At 43.4% G+C, this 21,216-nt stretch overlaps 1 protein-coding gene across 3 annotated transcripts in view; it reads left to right on the top strand.

Annotated features, from left to right (window-relative positions):
* Positions 1-149: 149 nt before the first annotated feature.
* Positions 150-21,216, top strand: part of LOC139402948 (crystallin, lambda 1) — a 32,170-nt gene continuing 11,103 nt past the window's right edge. For 2 of the 3 annotated variants that reach the window (XR_011633275.1, XM_071146778.1), the window contains exons 1-6: positions 150-337; positions 1,658-1,765; positions 5,717-5,843; positions 14,963-15,124; positions 16,010-16,204; positions 20,153-20,261. Coding sequence is in view for 2 of the 3 variants with exons in the window: in XM_071146778.1 (XP_071002879.1) it covers positions 297-337; positions 1,658-1,765; positions 5,717-5,843; positions 14,963-15,124; positions 16,010-16,204; positions 20,153-20,261 (742 nt within the window). In the remaining variant the exon portion in view is untranslated. Of the gene's footprint in view, positions 338-1,657; positions 1,766-5,282; positions 5,418-5,716; positions 5,844-14,962; positions 15,125-16,009; positions 16,205-20,152; positions 20,262-21,216 lie in introns of those variants that run through there. The other variant, XM_071146782.1, reaches the window with a different exon arrangement.

Genomic DNA, 21,216 nt, shown 5'->3' with positions numbered 1-21,216 from the left:
GCTGCGACACCCGTTTCATACAACAACAAAAAATAAAATGTTCTCAGCTTAGAATGTAAAAAGTAACGCTATAGCTAAACAAGACCATCACCACATGATTAATAAAATAATGCAAATCGGTGAATGTACATTTTCATATGATTAATTTTCTTCGCTCGTTTTATTTGTAACATTTTGGAGCACCGTACAATCATGTGACTAGTAGGGGCGTTGCAGGATTTGCAGGCAGAGTATTCTTGGAAAAACAGTTACTGTTTTCAATGTTGCAATAACTTACTGCTAATCAAAACTGCAAAATGAGTTCCTCTGAGGAGAAGACCATTACCGTTATTGGCAGGTGAGCAGAAGCCTCACATTTCACGAGCTTTTCTGTCTAAAAAATCTTGCTCCAACAACTAACGTTAGCTAGCTAACGTTTTGTGCTTATGCATGTGAACTTCGAGCTGAGTAGGGTCAGCTGATCATTAACTAAACTTCTCTAAGTAAAGAAATTAGTTCATTTTCATGACACTGAACATTTGTTGTTACATATATTGTATTCATATTTGTTGTGCATGTGTCAAGACGAGAGAATAGCCTCTGTGTTTTCTAGCCTATAACGTAACTCACTGAATTTATCATATCATATCAGGTCAGGATGTTGTGCTCGTAGCTATAGGCAAATCATGTGATGTTATCTGAATTAAAATGTATTTTTTGTCTAGATGAAAATGTAGAATCTAGTACACATAGTTTTTCCAAACGTATATGGTCATCATATGGCTATTTTGATGGTGGCGACGGTTTCTTTCAAGAACAGGCATCATTTTTATTTGCCTTTGCTTTCTTATTCTTGCCTCCTCTAGACACTGTTTCTGGACAATCCTGAAGGATGTTGAGGGCACAAAAAATGTATGCTGTCATTGTTGAACCTTACCACCCTTTTTTGGGGAATTTAAGCCAAATCGAGGATCACTCCTATTATATGATATTGTAATGAAACAGCAGGGAGCAGGTCTCGAACCCTCGACCTTCGAGCCCGAGGTCCGGCGCGCTAATCGACTGTGCAGCAAAAGCATGCTCGTGCGGCAGAGTCGATTTCCGCGCTTATAAACCCAGGGTCGTTACACTACCCCCTCCTTTCAAAGAGCGGGGCCTCGCGCTAGCTTGCGACTCTACGTCTTACAGGAACGCGCTCACCGGCCAAGCACATGCACTGCTGTGGATGCAAGGTCCGATCACTTCTGACACCAATGTAATGAAACAGCAGGGATCAGGTCTCGAACCTTCGAGCCCGAGGTCCGGCGCGCTATCGACTGTGCCGCAAAAGCATGCTCGTGCTGCAGAGTCGATTTCCGCTTATAAACCCAGGGTCGTTACAATATATATATATATATATCATGTTGTTATAATAATTTAGTCATACATTTACAATTTAGCAGGTGCTTTTATCCAAAGCAATTTACATGGGTGGCCCCAGAGGGAATCAAACCCACCACCCTGGTGTTGCAAGTGCCATGCTCTAACAACTGAGCCATACTGGTCTATTTGGTCATTAGGGATTTAATTTCTCATAAAAAGCATGCAGCCATTCCGGGGCAAACTAAATTTCCCTCTGGGGACAGAAAAGATTGATTGATTGATAAATGTTGGCTCTGTTGTTCTGTGTGTATTTCAGTGGGCTGATTGGGCGCTCCTGGGCCATGGTGTTTATAAGTGGGGGCTACAGAGTGAAGATCTATGACAACCAGCCAGGCCATGCTGCCAGGGCCATCCAGGAGGTCAGGTGAGTCCTGGAAAACAAGGCAAAACATTACCAAAAATATCTCATGACTCATACATAATATGCATGACCAAAATACCCCTCAGTCTTCTTTTGCACTCACACCGAAGACACACCAAAACAGCATGATCAGTGAATCCTTTTAACTTTACAAACCCATCAACAACCATAGAGTGTACATTGTTGAAAAAATGGACAAATTATGATTAGTTGAACATTAGGAGGTGACGCACCGCTTTAGGTGAACATGGTTCTCTCCCCTGTGGTGTTTCTATTACATGTAAAGAATTGAACTTTAACCCAGTGTATTTTGAGCTCAAGGCTCTGGAAGATGGGAAAAGGTTCTTAGTGACATTTGTAATAATAATGAATCGTGGATTGGATAATATTATTTCTACCAACTGAGGTACTCAAAGCGCTTTACATAGTAAGGGGGAAACACACTTCATCCACCACCAATACGGCGACCATTTTTCTGCCAGAATGCGCACCGCACATCAGCTATTAGGTGTAGAGGTGAGGAGTGATATATGCCAATTAGGAATGAGGGGCATGATTAAGTGGCCATGATGGAATGGGGCCAGGTTGGGAATTTAGCCATGACATTGGGGTTAACACCCCATTTTGTAGGGAGAGGACTACTAGCCTAGTCCAGATATCTCCTGTTATGATTAATTTAGAAGGGTTTCACATCCAGCATCATACAGACACTTTGAGGTTGGCCTCTAAAAATATCCCAAACAACCTGCTAGTTGAATAAATAGCTATTTGCTACCGTATAGCCTAACTGGGACATTGTATGTCTTATTTGCTTCAAGTCTCTATACCAGTACTTCCCAAAACATATGTCAAACATCTGGTGGTCCCAGAGGAGAGTGTTTGGAAACCTGTCTCTATATACCATGCTGTTTTGAAATGTATAATGAGATTTGCTCAACTGCACATTGGTTAAAATAAATAAACCTTATTGGACTGTAGGGGGCATTCTTGATCTTTTATTTTTTACAGGTAACTGCCAAAATGAAGGAAACACCACTATTAAAGCCTTGTTCACATTTGCAGTTTGAAGTGACTCAAATCCTACTTATTTGCGTATCGGGCAGCCATCATTCACTTTGAACTGGACTGAGTGTTTACAGGCAGTAACAACAGTGCGACTTTAGATCATTAGAAAGCATTCGCCAAAAGTCACAAAATGCACCTGAATGGATTTCTGCAAATATGTAAACACCACGGGAGTCCTCTTACATTTGGGAACAGTCCTATTGATCAAACAATCATGAACAGGTAGGCTCTCTCTCCCTCAGTTATGCACATAAACAACAAGATCAACAACTAACGCTAACTAGTGTGATATTAGCTCAAATCTAACGAGGGAACATTAGATAAACCCTCTTAAAACTTTTTCAGCTAGTTGGCCGTCAAAATTGCACTTATAAACGATAGGGCCTACTCGTCCTTCTACAGCTTGCCTGCCAATGCATGCTTATCCCAACCAAGCACCCAAGCTAACTAGCTAAAATTGGCTAGCTTATTAGCTAGCTACTTCCAGACACAAATGAGAGAACACCTCACTCTGACCATGTTACTCGGCCTAGCAGAGCTGTCTAGGCTGTTTACATGTTATCTGGAGATAGCTAACAAAGCAATTCACATTTCTTGCTAGCTAACCAAATGACACCTACATCTCTTGCTGTGTAGCAAAGATTTTTATAACTAACCCAAGATAGACCACAACCTGTCGTTTCCAATGGGAACAAATTAGTCATAGTGGGCAGAACTAGCAAGGAAGTGGGCAGAGCCAAGCTCAAGCTAGCAAGATCCTATTTCTAGCAAACATTTGCATATTTCCACCAGGGAATCCCTACTCTGTGAATTGTACATGTGCAATAACTCAGTTCACCTTTGCACTCCTTCTAAACAATGCAATTTAATTTGGCAAAGGGTAAAGTCTACAAAACTTTGTCGACTCTGTTCATAACAGATTCTAGTTTTGGTTACAGAAAACTGTATTGAGATCAAATGTTTCTTCACTGAGAAAATGTGCAGAATTTCGGCCAAAATCCATCTCGTTTCATCTTCTCCCACTGCCGGCCACTGGGCTTTCTCTCGCTAACATATTTGGTAGTGATTGGAAACGCCAAGTGGATGCTTCACATTTATACACCTGGTGGAATATCTCTCATTGTTCTATCTGTGTAGCCACCGAAAAACTATATGCTGGGGTGGGGGGGGGGGGGGGGGGGGGGGGGGGGGATTCAGTCACTCACCCACTCCTCCAATGACATGACATCCTCCTAACAGCTATCTAGTTAACGCTAGGCTCAATGTTTTTAGATTGCTACATAAATAGATACGCTAGCCTATTAGCCACTTGACTTGTGATCATTGTCCTTGCTAGTTTGATTGTATTGACATTCCCAGCCTTAGTTACATTTGTCAGTTTTGGTCCCAAATATTGAAACAGTGCATCTCAAATGGAGGCAGCAAACAATGTACCAGGCCAGCTGTAATTTACAACCTGATAGCAAAATAGTTTTGGCCTACCAAGAAGTTTATTGGCAAATTATGTGAATCATGCATTGAACTGCATCCATCTATTCTGCCAACAATGCCTTACTGTATGTCATGGAATGTTGAGTCAAATAGAACCTATTTTTAAAATCTCATTTAAAGTTGTTATTGTAGCATAAAGTGGGAATTTGATATTTTTGATTGATATTATGATTGTCTGTTTGTTTCATACCTGAAAAGTAGTTAAAATGATGTCAATTCTACTTTAAATATCTTAATAGGGTTTTGGGCCACCACAAGCCACCAGAACAGCTTCAATGTGCCTTGGCATAGATTCTACAAGTGTCTGGAACTCTATTGGAGGGATGCAACACCATTCTTCAACAAGAAATTCCACGATTTGGTGTTTTGTTAATGGTCTCAGACACTACTCCAGAATCTCCCATAAGTCTTCAATTGGGTTAAGACTTGGTGACTGAGACACACACACCCCCTTAAACCCCATATGCTCCTTTGAGACCTCTATTTCTAAGTCACTAACCAGGTTTCCATCCAATGTAAAGTACATGTCAGATATAAAAAATGTAATGACATAATTAAAACAGAACATTTGTTGGTAAACTTTCCAAATGTCCACAAAACAAAATATGCTAGACAAGGTGGGATCTTTTTGTCTCAGTAAAATATATTATGCGACAAATGTTGGTGGAAGCGCTTTTATGCGCAAATATTAATATAATAACCATTATATCGAAGTAAACTTGGAGTCATGCAATGACATGTTGTGTGGTCCTGCAGTTTACATGTAAATCTTTCGCCAACTGGATGGAAACCTAGCTACTGAGATCTCTTCTTCTAGTCATGGTAGCCAAAATAATGGGCAACTGGCCATTTTATACATGAACCTATGCATGATGGGATGTTAATTGTTTAATTAACTCAGAAACCACACCTGTGTGTAAGCACCTGCTAACAATATATTTTGTGTCTCATTAATTCAAGTGTTTTCTTTATTTTGAAGGTTACCTGTGTCTTGCTTTCAACAAGCTTTCACACACCACTGAAACAACACACATTTAGTTCCTCATACCACAGGCCTCACCATAGAGCTACCGGGAAGATATATTATTTACATAAAAAGGTATTAATTTAATTCACTTTGAAAAACAGATGCCTGTTCATTGATCACTATTCAAAGCCCGAGAAACCATAGCATAGGGAATAGTTGCATTTGGTATTGGCTGGAAAACCAAGCTGTCAACATTCAGTCTCACAGTATATTCATTATGTACTAAGGTGGCACTTCATATTCCACAGGTCACTGAGTTTTCTGTGTAGTTATGGGTTATTGAAAAAGCTTTGGGGATTTATGTGTGTATGTGTGCACACTTGCTTGCGTGTATGTTTGTTAACCCCTTCTCCCCCTCTCTGCTGGCCTAGGAAACAGCTTGAAGATCTGCAGGAAGAGTGCATGCTGAGGGGGGATCGAAGTGCCTCAGAGCAGCTAGCCCTACTGAGCAGCCACAATGACCTCTGCCAGGCACTAGAGGGAGCCTTCTTCGTCCAGGTACATTAGAATGACTGGAATGAGTATCATCTACGAGAAAAATATCAATAACATTTACCTAGGGTGCACAGGGCCGTAGCCAGGGATTCTTTTGGGGTGGGGGGTTTAAGAAAGTAACATCTAATTTACTGCATTTCTATTCAATTTAAAAACTCTAAAATGCCATTTGGAGAACAGCAAAAACAAGCAAAAATGACCCTAGCCATTATCACATTTGTTGCTGTAGCTTCATTCACCTCAGTCGATCTACAAACACATAGCCTATTAGCAATACAATTAGCCGCTACACATTTACTCACATTAACTCCGAGCCAGGATTAAAACTATAATTTAATACGTACAGAGGGATCTGTTAGCAGAAAAACGATTTTATTAACAAAAGGTAAACAAATATGTTTGCTTTACCAAACTTTTTGTTGTTGTTGCTGTTTTACAGCTAATTTCCTGCAATTCTAAACATTTTGCCATTGGGTGGGGATCATTCTTTGCAGTTTTAAAAGCTAATTTCCTGCAATTCTACACAATTTTCCATGACTTATGCCATCTTAATATGTGCCCAGTCGGTAATTTGGCCATGACTACTACGAGTTCAGATAACTAACTAGACTAATTTACCAATCTAAAACATTTGAACTTACATGGGCTAATTGAGTGACTGTCAGTGAGTGACATATAACAAGAGGAAATCTGCTGATGCACATCCACGTTTCGAAATTGCACCTTGTGTATTACCTTTCTAACTCTTAGTAGTAAGTTGAGAGCCCAACTGAGTTCTCCCAAAATGTTTATATGTATACAGTACCGTTCAAAAGTTTGGGGTCACTTAGAAATGTCCTTGTTTTTGAAGGAAAGCGAATATTTTGTCCATTAAAATAACATCAAATTGATCAGAAATACAATATAGACATTGTTAATGTTGTAAATGACTATTGTAGCTGGAAATGGCAGATTGTCAAAACCCTCTAAAGAAGCAGTACAACTGGCCTTCTTTAGACTAGTTGAGTATCTGGAGAATCAGCATTTGTGGGTTCGATTACAGGCTCAAAATGGCCAGAAACAAAGACCTTTCTTCTGAAAGTCGTCAGTCTATTCTTGTTCTGAGAAATGAAGGCGAGAAATTGCCAAGAAACTGAAGATCTCGTACCACGCTGTGTACAACTCCCTTCACAGAACAGCGCAAACTGGCTCTAACCAGAATAGAAAGGAGTGGAAGGCCCCGGTGCACAACTGAGCAAGAGGACAGTACATTGGAGTGCCTAGTTTGAGAAACAGATGCCTCACAAGTCCTCAACTGCTTCATTAAATAGTACACGCAAAACACCAATTTCAACGTCAACAGTGAAGAGGCGACTCCGGGATGCTGGCCGTCTAGGCAGAGTTGCAAAGAAAAAGCCATATCTCAGACTGGCCAATAAAAATAAATGATTAAAATGGGCAAAAGAACACAGACACTGGACAGAGGAAGATTGGAAAAAGTGTCATGAACAGACAAATCTAAGTTTGAGGTGTTCGGATCATAAAGAAGATGCTGGAGGAGTGACGCCATCTGTCAATCATGGTGGAGGCATTGTAATGTTCTGGGGGTGCTTTGGTGGTGGTAAAGTGGGAGATTTGTACAGGGTAAAAGGGATCTTGAAGAAGGAAGGCTATCACTCCATTTTGTAACGTCATGCCATACCCTGTGGATGGTGCGTAATTGGAGCCAATTTCCTCCTACAACAGGATAATGGCCCAAAGCACAGCTCCAAACTCCCTGCCTGGATGGCAGGGAGCTTGGCCCCAGTGATGCACTCGGCCGTACACACTACCCTCTGTAACGCCTTGCCGTCGGATGTCAAGCAGTTGCCATACCAAGCGGTGATGCAGCCAGTCAAGATGCTCTTAAAGGTGCAGCTGTATAACTTTTTGAGGATCAGAGGGGCCCATTCCGAATCTTTTCAGTCTCCTGAGGGGGAAGAGGTGTTGTCGTGCCTTCTTCACAACTGTGTTGGTGTGTATGGACCATGATAATGGCGCTTAATTGGAGCCAATTTCCTCCTACAACAGGATAATGGCCCAAAGCACAGCTCCAAACTATGCAAGAACTATTTAAGGAAGAAGCAGTCAGCTGGTATTCTGTCTATAATGGAGTGGCCAGCACAGTCACCGGATCTCAACCCTATTGAGCTGTTGTGGGAGAAGCTTGACCGTATGGTACATAAGAAGTGCCCATCAATCCAACTTGTGGGAGGTGCTTCAGGAAGCATGGGGTGAAATCTCTTCAGATTACCTCAACAAATTGACAACTAGAATGCCAAAGGTCTGCAAGGCTGCAATTGCTGCAAATGGAGGATTCTTTGACGAAAGCAAAGTTTGAAGGACACAATTATTGTTTCAATTTAAAATTATTATATATAACCTTGTTAACATCTTGACTGTATTTCCTATTCATTTTGCAAGTCATTTCATGTATGTTTTCATGGAAAACAAGGACATTTCTAAGTGACCCCAAACTTTTGAACGGTAGTGTGTTATTTTTCTTAATTAAAAAAAATGACAGAGGCCCTGAGGGTGAATCTCAATAGTCTATAACAAAAGACAGGCGACACTTAAGACACCAAGGAGGTTTGCCCAACTCTTCACCAGATTTGCCCATCCCCTCCCAAGAAAGGTTGGCTTTCAGAGCTTTCCTGTAATGGAAAGTGTAGGAGGATGTGGTATGGGAGAGACAATGGGAGAAGCCACATGACAGTTGAATTCCTTACAGTGTGGTTAACCATCTCATCAGTCATCTGGTCTTAGTCCCGCTTTACACACGCTCACAAACACACCACGCGAGCCAGGAAGTGTGGTCTTTTAGCCAAATACAGGAGTCACATTCCATCCGACACACCAGTATAGACAACACTGTCTCTCTTTGAGGGGAAGCTAGGCCTGCTCAGTGGGCACATGGGAGATAGGTATATGGTATTACACAGGTTTAATCATTACAGTGTATCGATTCAAATCATCATGTAATACTGTGGCGGAGAACAAAAGAAGGTGTTTTAGAGAGTTACAGGGAAATGCTGCTGGGAAATATTCAAAGTATCTTTTCCTGGTTCAGATACATTTCCTTACCGACTGCAGTTCACTCAGTGTTTCCCTAGTTTCTTTGTTTTGTTTTTGGAAACACTGTCAAATCAAATGTATTTGTCACATGCTTCGTAAAGAACAGGTGTAGTTAAACAATGAAATGCTTACTTATGGGCCCTTCCCATTAATGCAGAGAGAAAAAAAATGGAAAAATAATAAGACAAGAAATAAATACACAGTGAGGAATAAATACACACTGAGTAATGATAACTTGGTTATATACACAGGGTACCAGTACTGAGTTGATGTGCAGGGGTATGAAGTCATTCAGGTAGATATGTACATATAGGTAGGGAGGAAGTGACTAGGCAAGATAACAGATAAGAAACAGTACCAGCAGCTTATGTGATGAGTCAAAAGAGTTGGTGTAAAAAGGGTCAATGCAGATAGTTAAATAGTAAAGCAATAGCTACCCGGACTAACTATTTATCAGTTTTTATGGCTTGGGGATAAAAGCTGTTCAGGGTTCTGTTGATTCCAGACTTGGTACACCGGTACCGCTTGCTGTTCGGTGGCAGACAGAACACTCTATGACTTGAGTCTTCAACTATTTTTAGGGCTTTCCTCTGACACTGCCTGGTATAGAGGTCCTGGATGGCAGGGAGCTTGACCCCAGTGATGCACTCGACCGTACACACTACCCTCTGTAACGCCTTGCCGTCGGATGCCAAGCAGTTGCCATACCAAGCGGTGATGCAGCTAGTCAAGATGCTCTTAAAGGTGCAGCTGTAGAACTATTTGAGGATCAGAGGGGCCTATTCCGAATCTTTTCACTCTCCTGAGGGGGAAGAGGTGTTGTCGTGCCTTCTTCACAACTGTGTTGGTGTGTATGGACCATGATAATTCCTTAGAGATGGGGACACAGTGGAACTAGAAGCTCTCGACCTGCTCCTCTACAGCCCCGTCGATGTGGATCGGGCCATGCTCGACTCCATGTCCTGTAATCTACAACCAGCTCCTTTGTCTTGTTGAGGGAGTGGTTGTTGCCCTGGTACCACACTGCCAGTTCACTGACCACCTCCCTACCTCCCTACACCTCCCTCCCTACAGTCTCATTGTCATCGGTGATCAGGCCAACCTCTGTCGTGTTGTCAGCAAACTTAATGATGGTATTGGAGCCGTGCTTGGCCATGCAGTCATGGTTGAACAAGGAGTACAGGAGGGGACTAAGCACGCACCCCTGAGAGGCCCCTGTGTTGAGGGTCAGCGTCACGGATGTGGTGTTGCCTACCCTCAGCACAAGTCCAGGATCCAATTCCAGAGGGAGGTGTTAAGTCGCAGGGTACTGAGCTTAGTGATGAGCTTGAAGGACACAATGGTGTTGAATGCTGAGCTATAGTCAATGAACAGCATTCTCACGTAGGTGTTCCTCTTGCTCAGGTGGGAGAGGGCAGTGTGGAGTGCAATATCAATTGCGTCATCTGTGGATCTGTTGGAGTGGGTCCAGGGTATCTGGGATGATGGTGTTGATGTGAGCTATGACCAGCCTTTCAAGGCTACGGGGCGATAGTCTTTTTTTTATGTTAATTTTTAATTTAACCTTTATTTAACCAGGTAAGCTAGTTGAGAACAAGTTCTCATTTACATCTGGGACCTGGCCAAGATAAAGCAAAGCAGTGCGACACAAACAACAACAGAGTTACACATGGAATAAACAAGTGTACAGTCAACACAATAGAAGAAAAAAGAGAGTCTATATACAGTGTGTGCAAATGGCGTGAGGAGGTAAGGCAATAAATAGGCCATAGTAGCAAATTAACACTGGAGTCATAGATGAGCAGATGATGTGCAAGTATAAATACTGGTGTGCAAAAGAGCAGAAAAGTAAATAAAAACAATATGGGGTTGAGGTAGATAGATTGAGTGGGCTATTTACAGATGGGTTATGTACAGCTGCAGCGATCGGTTAGCTGCTCAGATAGCTTATGTTTAAAGTTAGTGAGGGAAATATAATTCTCCAGCTTCAGCGATTTTTGCAATTCGTTCCAGTCATTGGCAGCAGAGAACTGGAAGGAAAGGCGGCCAAAGGAGGTTTTGGCTTTGGGGATGACCAGTGAGATACACCTGCTGGAGCGCGTGCTACGGATGGGTGTTGTTATCGTGATCAGTGAGCTGAGATAAGGCAGAGCTTTACCTAGCAAAGACTTATAGATGACCTGGAGCCAGTGGGTCTGGCGATCAATATGTAGCGAGGGCCAGCCGACTAGAGCATACAGGTCGCAGTGGTGGGTGGTATTGGACTTTGCTGACAAAACGGATGGTCCTGTGATAGACTGCATCCAGTTTGCTGAGTAGAGTATTGGAAGCTATTTTGTAAATGACATCTCCGAAGTCACGGATTGTTAGGATAGTCAGTTTTACGAGGGTATGTTTGGCGGCATGTGTGAAGGAGGCTTTGTTGCGAAATTTTGGATTGGAGATGTTTAATATGAGTCTGGAATGAGAGTTTACAGTCTAGCCAGACACCTAGGTATTTGTAGTTGTCCACATATTCTAAGTCAGAACTGTCCAGAGTAGTGATGGTAGGCGGGTGCGGGCTGCGAACGGTTGAAAAGCATTCATTTGGTTTTACTAGAGTTTAAGAGCAGTTGAAGGCCACGGAAGGAGTGTTGTATGGCATTGAAGCTCATTTGGAGGTTAGTTAACACAGTGTCCAAAGAAGGGCCAGAAGTATACAGAATGGTGTCGTCTGCGTAGAGGTGGATCAGGGAATCAATCACCAGCAGCAAGAGCGATATAGTGATATATACAGAGAAAAAAAGTCGACCCGAGAATTGAACCCTGTGGCACCCCCATAGAGACTGCCAGAGGTCCGGACAACAGGCCCTCCGATTTGACACACTGATCTCTCTGATGTCTGAGAAGTAGTTGGTGAACCAGGCGAGGCAGTCATTTGAGAAACCAAGGCTGTTGAGTCTGCCGATAAGAATACGGTGATTGACAGAGTCAAAAGCCTTGGCCAGGTCGATGATGACGACTGCACAGTACTGTCTTTTATCAATGGCGGTTATTATATCGTTTAGTACCTTGAGCGTGGCTGAGGTGCACCCGTGTCCAGCTCGGAAAACGGATTGCACAGCGGAGAAGGTACGGTGGGATTCGAAATGGTCAGTGATCTGTTTACTAGCTTTCGAAAACTTTAGAAAGGCAGGGCAGGATGCATATAGGACTATAACAGGATGACCGCAGCAGCTTTCCAATCTTTAGGGATCTCGGATGATACGAAAGAGAGGTTGAACAGACTGGTAATAGGGGTTGCAACAATGGCGGCCGATAATTTTAGAAAGAGAGGGTCCAGATTGTCTAACCCAGCTGATTTGTACGGTTCCAGGTTTTGCAGCTCTTTCAGAACATCTGCTTTCTGGATTTGGGTGAACGAGAAGCTGGGGAGGCTTGGGCAAGTAGCTGCGGGGGTGTGGAGCTGTTGGCCCGGAGTTGGGGTAGCCAGGTAGAAAGCATGGCCAGCCGTAGAAATTCTCAATTATCGTGGATTTATCGGTGGAAAAGCATGCATTTAGACAGGTTACCTTTTCGTTCTTGGGCACAGGGACTATGGTGGTCTGCTTGAAATATGCAGGTATTACAGACTAGGTCAGGGAGAGGTTGAAAATGTCAGTGAAGAGTACTCGTCCTGTTAATCCGTCACGGCCATGTGAATGTTAACCTGTATAAAGGTCTTACTCACATCGGCTATGGAGAATGAGATTACACTGTCGTCCGGAAACAGTTGGTGCTCTCATGCGTCACTATTTTTCATTTATGCTAAACTCATTCTGAATCAATAGGCTTTATAATTGTTTTCCCACATAAGACTTATGACTTATGTCCAGAATATCTTCTCCTTTTAGGCAAAATGTGTCCCACCTCAGTTGGTAATTGTTGATTTTTGTCTCCTTATGTGAGCGAGCGTCACAAGTTTAATCTGGTGACGTGCAACTTTGTCATGAAGTTAATATTTATTCTACTGTTAGTTACAGTAACTGTTGCAAGGGTGACTGACAGACACACCTTACCGCCACCTTACATTATTGACCCACAACACATCCCTGCATCCAATGTCCTCTCAAATATTTTTCGGCAATGAGCAAATTTCAGGTCTGCAGAGCACAAACTTGAATGTTGTGAAAATAAATTCTGTGCAACTTCCAGCATGCGTTTACTGTGAACACTGAGGCTGTAGCTGCTTTAAGTTAGTTTCAGACAGTGGTCAAGTAGGCTACTGTGCCTATTTGATCATCATGTAGACCTACCAGAGTGGCCTATCATAAAAAACAATGGAGAAAATACATCCCATTACATTTTAACATGGAAATAGCTGTTCTATCATTCAGTCTACAGTAGCAGCCATGTGTGGTGTTCAGTGTAGGCCTACATTCCATGAGACTTTAAAATAAAACATGTTGGCTTGACATGAACCTGTTTATGAACTTGTCCTTCAGACAAGGAAAAGGTTGTGTTGTTGTATACAAGAAACCACTTTCCAAAATAAAATGCATTATTATTCCCATATCATTTTTACTGAGACTCAGATAAATTACTCCCCTCTGCCTATTGGCAACTTAGCTTATTCCAAATACAACACTAAAAAGCTCTTACCCAACTCTCTTTCAAAGATGTGTAGAAATGTACACGTTTTGTGCTCTTGTAGGAAGCATTGCACTCCTCAATGATCTATAACTGGGCTAATAACTCACTAACTAGCAAAGGTTATGAACAAATGTGCTCACGTGGCGTCATGCAGCTCTCACTTTGATCTCAAAACAAGCGCATCTACTCACTACCGCTCATGCTGTTAACACAGTACAGTTCAAAGTAAATGGCACAGATCCATTTATGGCAATGGTCTATTTACATATAGGCCTACTGCAGCTCTGATTGGTAATGCCACACCGGTCTGTGTGGAGTATGGGCTGAGTCGTGTGTGTCAATGCATAGAATCCTACTCTGATCCATCCAGCCTAGAACAAAATCTCTTGCATATAAGTTTGGAATACTAAGTCTTGAATAGTTTGTTTTGTTTTGGTATGTTGCATTGAAAGTGGATAATATTGCATTGATTCGATCACAGTTCCCACAGTAAAGGGAAACGTTGATAGTGTCAACAAAGGGTGAAAACTCTTATATAAAGTTGAATCTCGTGCTTCTCTGCGCGGGCTGATATTTTTCTGCATGGCAGTCCTGGGGGAGTTTAGAGGGAACATTACCTGCAGCCATTATGTAGTTAATCTAACCTGGTTAGTTTAGTTAGGTGAAAGAGCATCGTGGGGAGGGAGCATCATGGCCTTCAATACGCTTGTCTGTGCATATTGGTGAGTGATGAATTAAACAGAATAAAGCAAAAGCAGTGTTCTGTATTAATTTATAAGAAGCAATGATATTATCATGTCAAATGTGTTTGTTTCAGTGTGGTTTCTATGGTTATAATGTTTGTATTGAAACACTAGTCAGCAATACACAACATTCTCGTGACCGGGGATCATGAGAGTACTGAGGGAGGTATTTCCTAAACCACCCTTCCTTCCATCATTGGAGTTGTGACATTTCCCTTACTGTTAAAATAAAGGGGAAATAATTTAAAGGCACGACCCCATGTTTGAAGGTTTTCAAGGGAAAACAATATTTGCTTTCAGTCTTAACAAATAGGCAGTCTTATAGGAAGATGTCATGACATGTCTTATGTGTTCAAGACATGACATCTCATATCATGTGCCATAGTGTAGTTAACGACAGAGCTGGGAAAGAAGTTGTTTTCCCCTTTTAATTTACCCAAATAAAAATGGTGTGAAATAGAACAATGCAATTTTCCCAGCAGAAAATGTTTCATTTGAAAGTACACCATGTTTGTTCTTATCAGTGTTTACAGTGTATTTCTGTATGTCCTAATATTTGTTCATAATTTTGCACTGAGTGTCCCTGTTCCCACTGCGATGACCTTAAATCTGTTAAATGTATTAACTTTCCTGTCACATTTTCTCTGCTTAACAAACGTGTGTGTCTGTGTACAGGAGTGTGTGTTTGAGGAGATCGAGGCCAAGCGGAGTGTCTTCCAGGTGGTGGAGAGTCATGTGGGAGAGGGGGTGATCCTCAGTAGCTCCACCTCCTGCCTGTTGCCTAGCAACATCTTCTCCCAGGTCCAGAACCGAAAGCGCTGCATTATATCTCACCCGGTCAGTACTGCGCTACCACAAACACCAAGGCTGTGTCCAATATGGCACCCTATACAGGGCACTACTTTTGGCCAAAACCCTGCACAGCATAGGGAACAGGATGCCATTTCAAATTTGCACAAGCTCTCTTTCTCCCTGTCCGAGCCAGAACTTTTTATGTTTGCACAAGGGAATGACCCATCCATTCCAGTTGTGGCATTTGTAACCTTCACGTTCTAACCCTTCTGTTACAACACTACATTTTATTGCACTCCAGTCCTTGTCTAGTCTTCCCCCAGTCTCCTAACAACTGGCTAACCACAGAAATTCCACCCTTATCATCACCTTGACGCTGAAACACAAACACGTGCAGTCCTTCTATGGCCGGAGAGAGACGAGTTCACCTTTACCTGGGAAAGTGAGCGTACGTGCATGTGTAGCCTAATCCCCCAATGGTTTTACCTCCTATCAGAGAGGCCTTCACAGAGGACAATGTGTGAGATAATCCCTGCTCATCGATAGCCCCTGTGTGTTTAATGGCTTACAGAGTAATGCGGTCCAACACATTAGCTTCCTCCCCCTTGTCTCCTCTCCCTCATCTGCACTGATGTAAGGGAGCTGTACTAGTCTTTGTCCACCGTATTTTTTTATACATTTTTAATCATCTGGATTTATTTGCCCCTCCCCAAATGTAAGCAAGGTTTGACATTATTATGTTTTAGTCAAATCTGTTTGGGCATCTTGCAGTCAATTTGCAGTCTACAAATTATTTGTAATAATTATGTTTCGGCCCGCAGCTGAATCTAGTTGATGATCCCTGGAATAGAGGAAATTACGAGATGGTCTATTGATATGGAGACGTTCTCTCTGTTGTTGTTTTGAGCTGACGAGTTTCGCCCCCTACAGGTGAACCCGCCCTACTACGTGCGTCTGGTGGAGCTGGTGCCACACCCAGAGACGTTGGCGGGGGTGATGGACACTACCCACGCCCTGATGACTGCCGTAGGCCAGGCTCCCGTCAGGCTGAAGAAAGAGATTGACGGCTTCGCCCTAAACCGTGTGCAGTACGCCATCATCGCCGAGTCCTGGAGGCTGGTCAAGGTGGGAGGCAGACTGAATACTGTGCAACATACCCTCCTCTCTTATCACTGTATTGGTCTCTTCAGTAGTTTAGAACCAAGGGATTATGTATCATGAGTGGAGGTGGATTTGGCTGATGTTGACACTGGCCCTCAGACCTAGCAGCTTTGAACTTTGGATCCTTAATACCGGTAGTTCTGCTGATGGTCGTATTTAAATAGGAGTGGAGGGGAAAGTGTCTGTCAGCTGCCTTCAGGTCTCCATGCTGTCTATCTAAAACTGTAACAATGGGGCTAAATTGACCTCCAGCTCTACATACCACCACACGGATGGAAGATGTGAAGGGATGAATCCTTCCTGGAGACACAGGCACTCAACTTAATTGATTGATTGATTTCATTGGGAGATGTGTTTGAGTTACATGTGCACATCTCAAGTCGAGATTCGTCCCGATGTGTTTTATATCCTAGTGCTTGTTTAAAGAGCTGAACTCGTAGGGCTGGTTTCAGATCTGAGATTAAGCCTAGTCCTGGACTAAAAACAAGCTCAATGGAGAATATCTATTGAAAGTGCTTTTTAGTCCAGGAATAAGATGAATCCCCATCACTTAATCACTCTGGTTTAACAGGCCTACTGTATGGAGAGCCAACAATGTCCCTTTGATTTTCTATTTACAATCCCACCCCGATAGACTATTGAACAGGTCATATCACTGTACCACCCTGATACTGAGGCTAATGCCTTGAATGGTACACCACTGTATTCTGCCCTGCTGCACTGTTCATCACTTCAGACATGAATTGTCTCAGCCACATGGCAGCAGGGAGGATAATGTGTAAGAAATCCCATCACTCATCCCAGTGTTGACAGAGAAAAGGGCTAATGGCAACAATCTAGAGCTTACGTCAATCAGAGAGCTCTATTATCTCAAGACAGAAGATCAACCACAGTCCCTCTGTCTTTGTCAGCACACAAATATAATGGAGCATTTACAATCCCCTGATTACAAAATGTTTTTTTTTCTGTCTTCTTGGGGGGGGGGGGGGGTAGATTTACAATAGACTCCCCACATTCAGCTGCCTGACACAGTACGCTTTGTCTCTGCAGTACAGTTACAGTACACCTGTATCAGATGCTCCCGGACCGGTCTGAACTGGTCTCCCAGACCCATCCAGCCCTCACGGCTCGGGTACTGCTATTATGTAAAAAAAACAGTAGCTATCCAGGACAAGAGAAGCACTTACAGCAGGAGCTGCTTTTGCCACAATAGCAGGCTAGGAATCAGCCAAAATATACATGTTTACAAAAACCACAGCTGTTTGTATGTAACCTTTACACTCAGTACAGTTAACGAGGGGTCATGGATTATGTTTATGTCTTGGTATGCAATAGCCTACCAACCTCCTCTCATTTTCACTCAAATGGACTGTGTGGGTAGAGTGAGCCAAGAGTGAGAAAGCTGTGGAAACTGTCTTAATAGGTGGGTGTGGGGACAGTAAGGGGAAGATGTGTCCTTGTGAAAAGCCTGGCCATTGACGGGACAGAACTAGAGACCGTTTCAAGGTGACCAGTCAGTCAGTCAGTCACCCTGCTTGCCTTAATCTCTACTCTGTCAACACAGGCACCGACACCATGACTGTTTTTCCACTGGCTGGCCTGGACAGATGATAAGAAAACGAGAGAGCAGAGTGGTTGTGTGTGTATGAGGATGTGACGGGTGCCTAGTTTTGGTAAGGCTGTGGTTGAGTTGAGAGTTGCACAGATTGAAGATGAAGCCTTTGAGGGCAGCGATGTCTGCAGGCTTCAGCCATCACCTGGTTCAACAAACTTTCTCCATTCCTGTTGGCCTCCTGTAATCTCCTCGTGGTTATTACAGTAGCGTCTTTGTAAAGTGAAGTATTTATTGATGTGAACCCTGGACTGTATGATGTGAACAGTGAATTGTAAGATATTCCATGAGGTGACAGTGTCACTTCCCTATCCTGGTCATCCATATCAGCAGAAAGAGAGCTAAGGTTTCCCAATAATATCATTTCCACATTCTTAAGGGAAGTGAAAGCACAAATCATTGCAGATGTATGTTACAAAAAGCAAAGATCGGAATCACATGGTAAGGAGTGCTGAAGTCACTTTGTCAGGTCACTGTCACTCATTTGGCGACTCCAATTAGCATTGATCTTCGTGACCGTTAAGAGTCAATGGACCCCTACCCCAGAGGACAATTCTTCTACTTCCATGGTCTTCCTTGACCTGAAGCATACAACAACAGGGTTTACATCCCGGTTGAATGCACACAGACCATCAGAACAGGCCAACATACTCCATTCAGTTTGGATGTGCATTAGTGTGTAACACTGAAGTTTCTTTAAAGAGTTACCCAGATGGGTTAAGTGAGCCTTCAGAGTGAAACATCACATCTCTCGTGAGCTCAGTCAGTCCACTCAACAAAGCGGTGTGGTCACGCTCCAATGGAAATCCAATGAAGTCTGTTACTGAGAATGCCAATGTTGTTTTTAGTTCAGAGAAACAGTGCAGGGAACTGAGCGTCTTCACCTTGCATCCATTCCCCACGCCCTATACATCCTATCTATGTGTAGATATTTACGTCGTACTTCCTTCTGGTTAAGGCTGGTTGCCATGTAGGTGCACCAGATTACCTACTCTGCATTAGGCCTAAGAGCATGTCCTCTAGCTAGTGATTTATATGGGGTAATGTTTAGTATCCCAGTATTGACTGAACATGACTGGCAGTTAAAGAAGTTGTATGGAACCTTTGTGGAGGAATAGTGCTATACTTAAGCAGTATGCCCTGACGAGGTGTGGTATATGGCCAATATACCATGGCTAAAGGGCTGTTCTTAAGCATGATGCAACGCAGAGTAAAGCCAGCATCAACTCAGCCTTTACCTAAATACACACACCTCATGCATGACAATGTAAGCTCACTGAGTGCGGCTCACTGTGATGTCACAGTTTGGGAATCTGGTCTATTCTGCATGGTTTGTCCTCTCATTTCGTCATAAGCACTCAGACAGAGGAAGTTGGAAACTTGTTATACTGTACTGTTAACACCAAGGGGTTGGGCTACCTGGTAACTAATAGGAAATGATATGGCATCTATAGAAATGTACTAGTCACATAGCCTACGTAGAATAATTATACTTAGGTGGTAACTACCTAGTATCTAGAGGTGCCCTCCCCAAAGAAAAATTCTTAATATGTTATAATTTTATCTTGTAAGTAGATAGGTCTACCTGGTCATTGCTGTAAAATTTTCAGAAAGCTGAGTGTTATGGTCTTATGTAGGCTTAATAATGGAGAGTTCAAGTGAAGTGTCGCTAATATTACATAGACAGACACACAGAACATGGCCTTTGAGTCCAAGCCAGCGTGGGAAAGCGGAGTGGCTGAGAAGACAGCCGGTAGCTCCCGGTGATTACAGCAGAGGAAAGGCCCCTTTTCACAGCTGCCCCCCCCCCCCCCTGGACGCCGTCTCGCGATGCCAAGATAACGGGCCCGTTGTTGGCCCGCAGGAAGCGAACAAAGACGACCCTGTCCCCGTTCCCCTCTACTCTCTAGATCTGTGTGCAAGCTTTGATTTCACCCTGGTTAGCCAACAGGTATCTGTTGAGCAGTAATCTGAGTGGAGAACAGCAGGCCCTGTCCCAGGCCTGGCACTGCCCTCACAGCCTCCTCTGTACCCTCCCATTATCCTGGGACACCGAATGGGATGATTGGGGAAACCCAATCTGGTGGGAGTAGCCTTAATGCCGCTCTACTCTGGTGAGATGAAATAAGAAGGGTCTTCTAGTCTACTGCTCCCTCAGCGCTCATGACAGACTGACAAGTCGTTGGTGGGCAAGTGGGCAGGTAGAGCACTTCAGTGGGGGGAGGGGGGGGGGGGGGGGGGGGGGGGGGGGGTCTTGAGTCTTTTGTTGAATCTGAGTTCATTGCTTCCTCTCGTTTCAGGACGGTGTCATTTCAGTCAAGGACATTGACCTGGTGATGTCAGAGGGGCTGGGAATGCGTTACGCTTTTATTGGTCCCATGGAAACCATGCACCTCAACGCACCTGAAGGTCAGTTCCTCCTTTTGATTAACACAAAGAGAGAACGCCCCCAAAGAATAAATATTTATGTACTGTCCTCTTTGTCCTGTGTGATTGTGACAAATTAACAATGTACGATGGTCAGATGGTTGTGTGAAGGGCAGAGTTTATGACCAGACCATGATATTAGGATTCAGAGGTTGCTCTGCCAGACCCTGAACAGCTGATAAAAGGAGGGGGAACTGTGGCTACCATCACATGTCTCAGTACCCTTATACCATATAATTTCACCACCAATCCAAGATGGCGTAGCAGTCAGGCGTCTTCGTCTTGTCCCTTGTATATCTTTTTATATATTTTTTCTTTGCATAGATTTTTTAAATATTTTTCTTACCTTCAACATACTCTCCTGCAACCCGCCTCACCCAATGTGGTATGGATCTGCTATTTTCTTTACTTTAGAACCGGAACCCTCAACAGAAGCTAGCCAGCTAACTAACTACTATCTAGTAACTACTAGCTAGCCACTGCTAGCGGTCATCAGCTAACCTTTATCCCGGACAACTACTGCCAGTCTGCACAGTGCGATTCAACCCAGAGCATATCGGACTTCTTCTTCTCCATATCTCCAGATTCCTACCGCAAGCTCTGAACCTTTTCACCTGGATCATCGCAGCTAGCCAGCTGCTATCTGAGTGTTTACTCCTGGCTAACGTTTCTGTCCCGAAGCAAGCACCAATTAGCCTGGAGCTAGCCTATGCTAGCTAGGCCCATCTCCCGGCTAGCTGAAGAGGTCCATCGGCCAATTTCTTGGGCTACTATACCTATTTTGCCAATTGGCCTGGACCCTTTTACTACACAGAGCCCTTCTGATCCATCACGACTGGTCTGCCGACGTAACCGCTCCGTCGCGATGTCCCTCTAAGGCCCTTCTGCTAGCCCTGGCCCGCTAACTGTCTGAATCGCCGTGCCTCCAGCTCGCCTA

Source organism: Oncorhynchus clarkii, chromosome 3 (genome assembly GCF_045791955.1).
Source record: "Oncorhynchus clarkii lewisi isolate Uvic-CL-2024 chromosome 3, UVic_Ocla_1.0, whole genome shotgun sequence".
NCBI lineage: Eukaryota > Metazoa > Chordata > Actinopteri > Salmoniformes > Salmonidae > Oncorhynchus > Oncorhynchus clarkii.
Note: the sequence above shows the minus strand (reverse complement) of the source record. Positions and strands in the feature narration are given on the sequence as shown.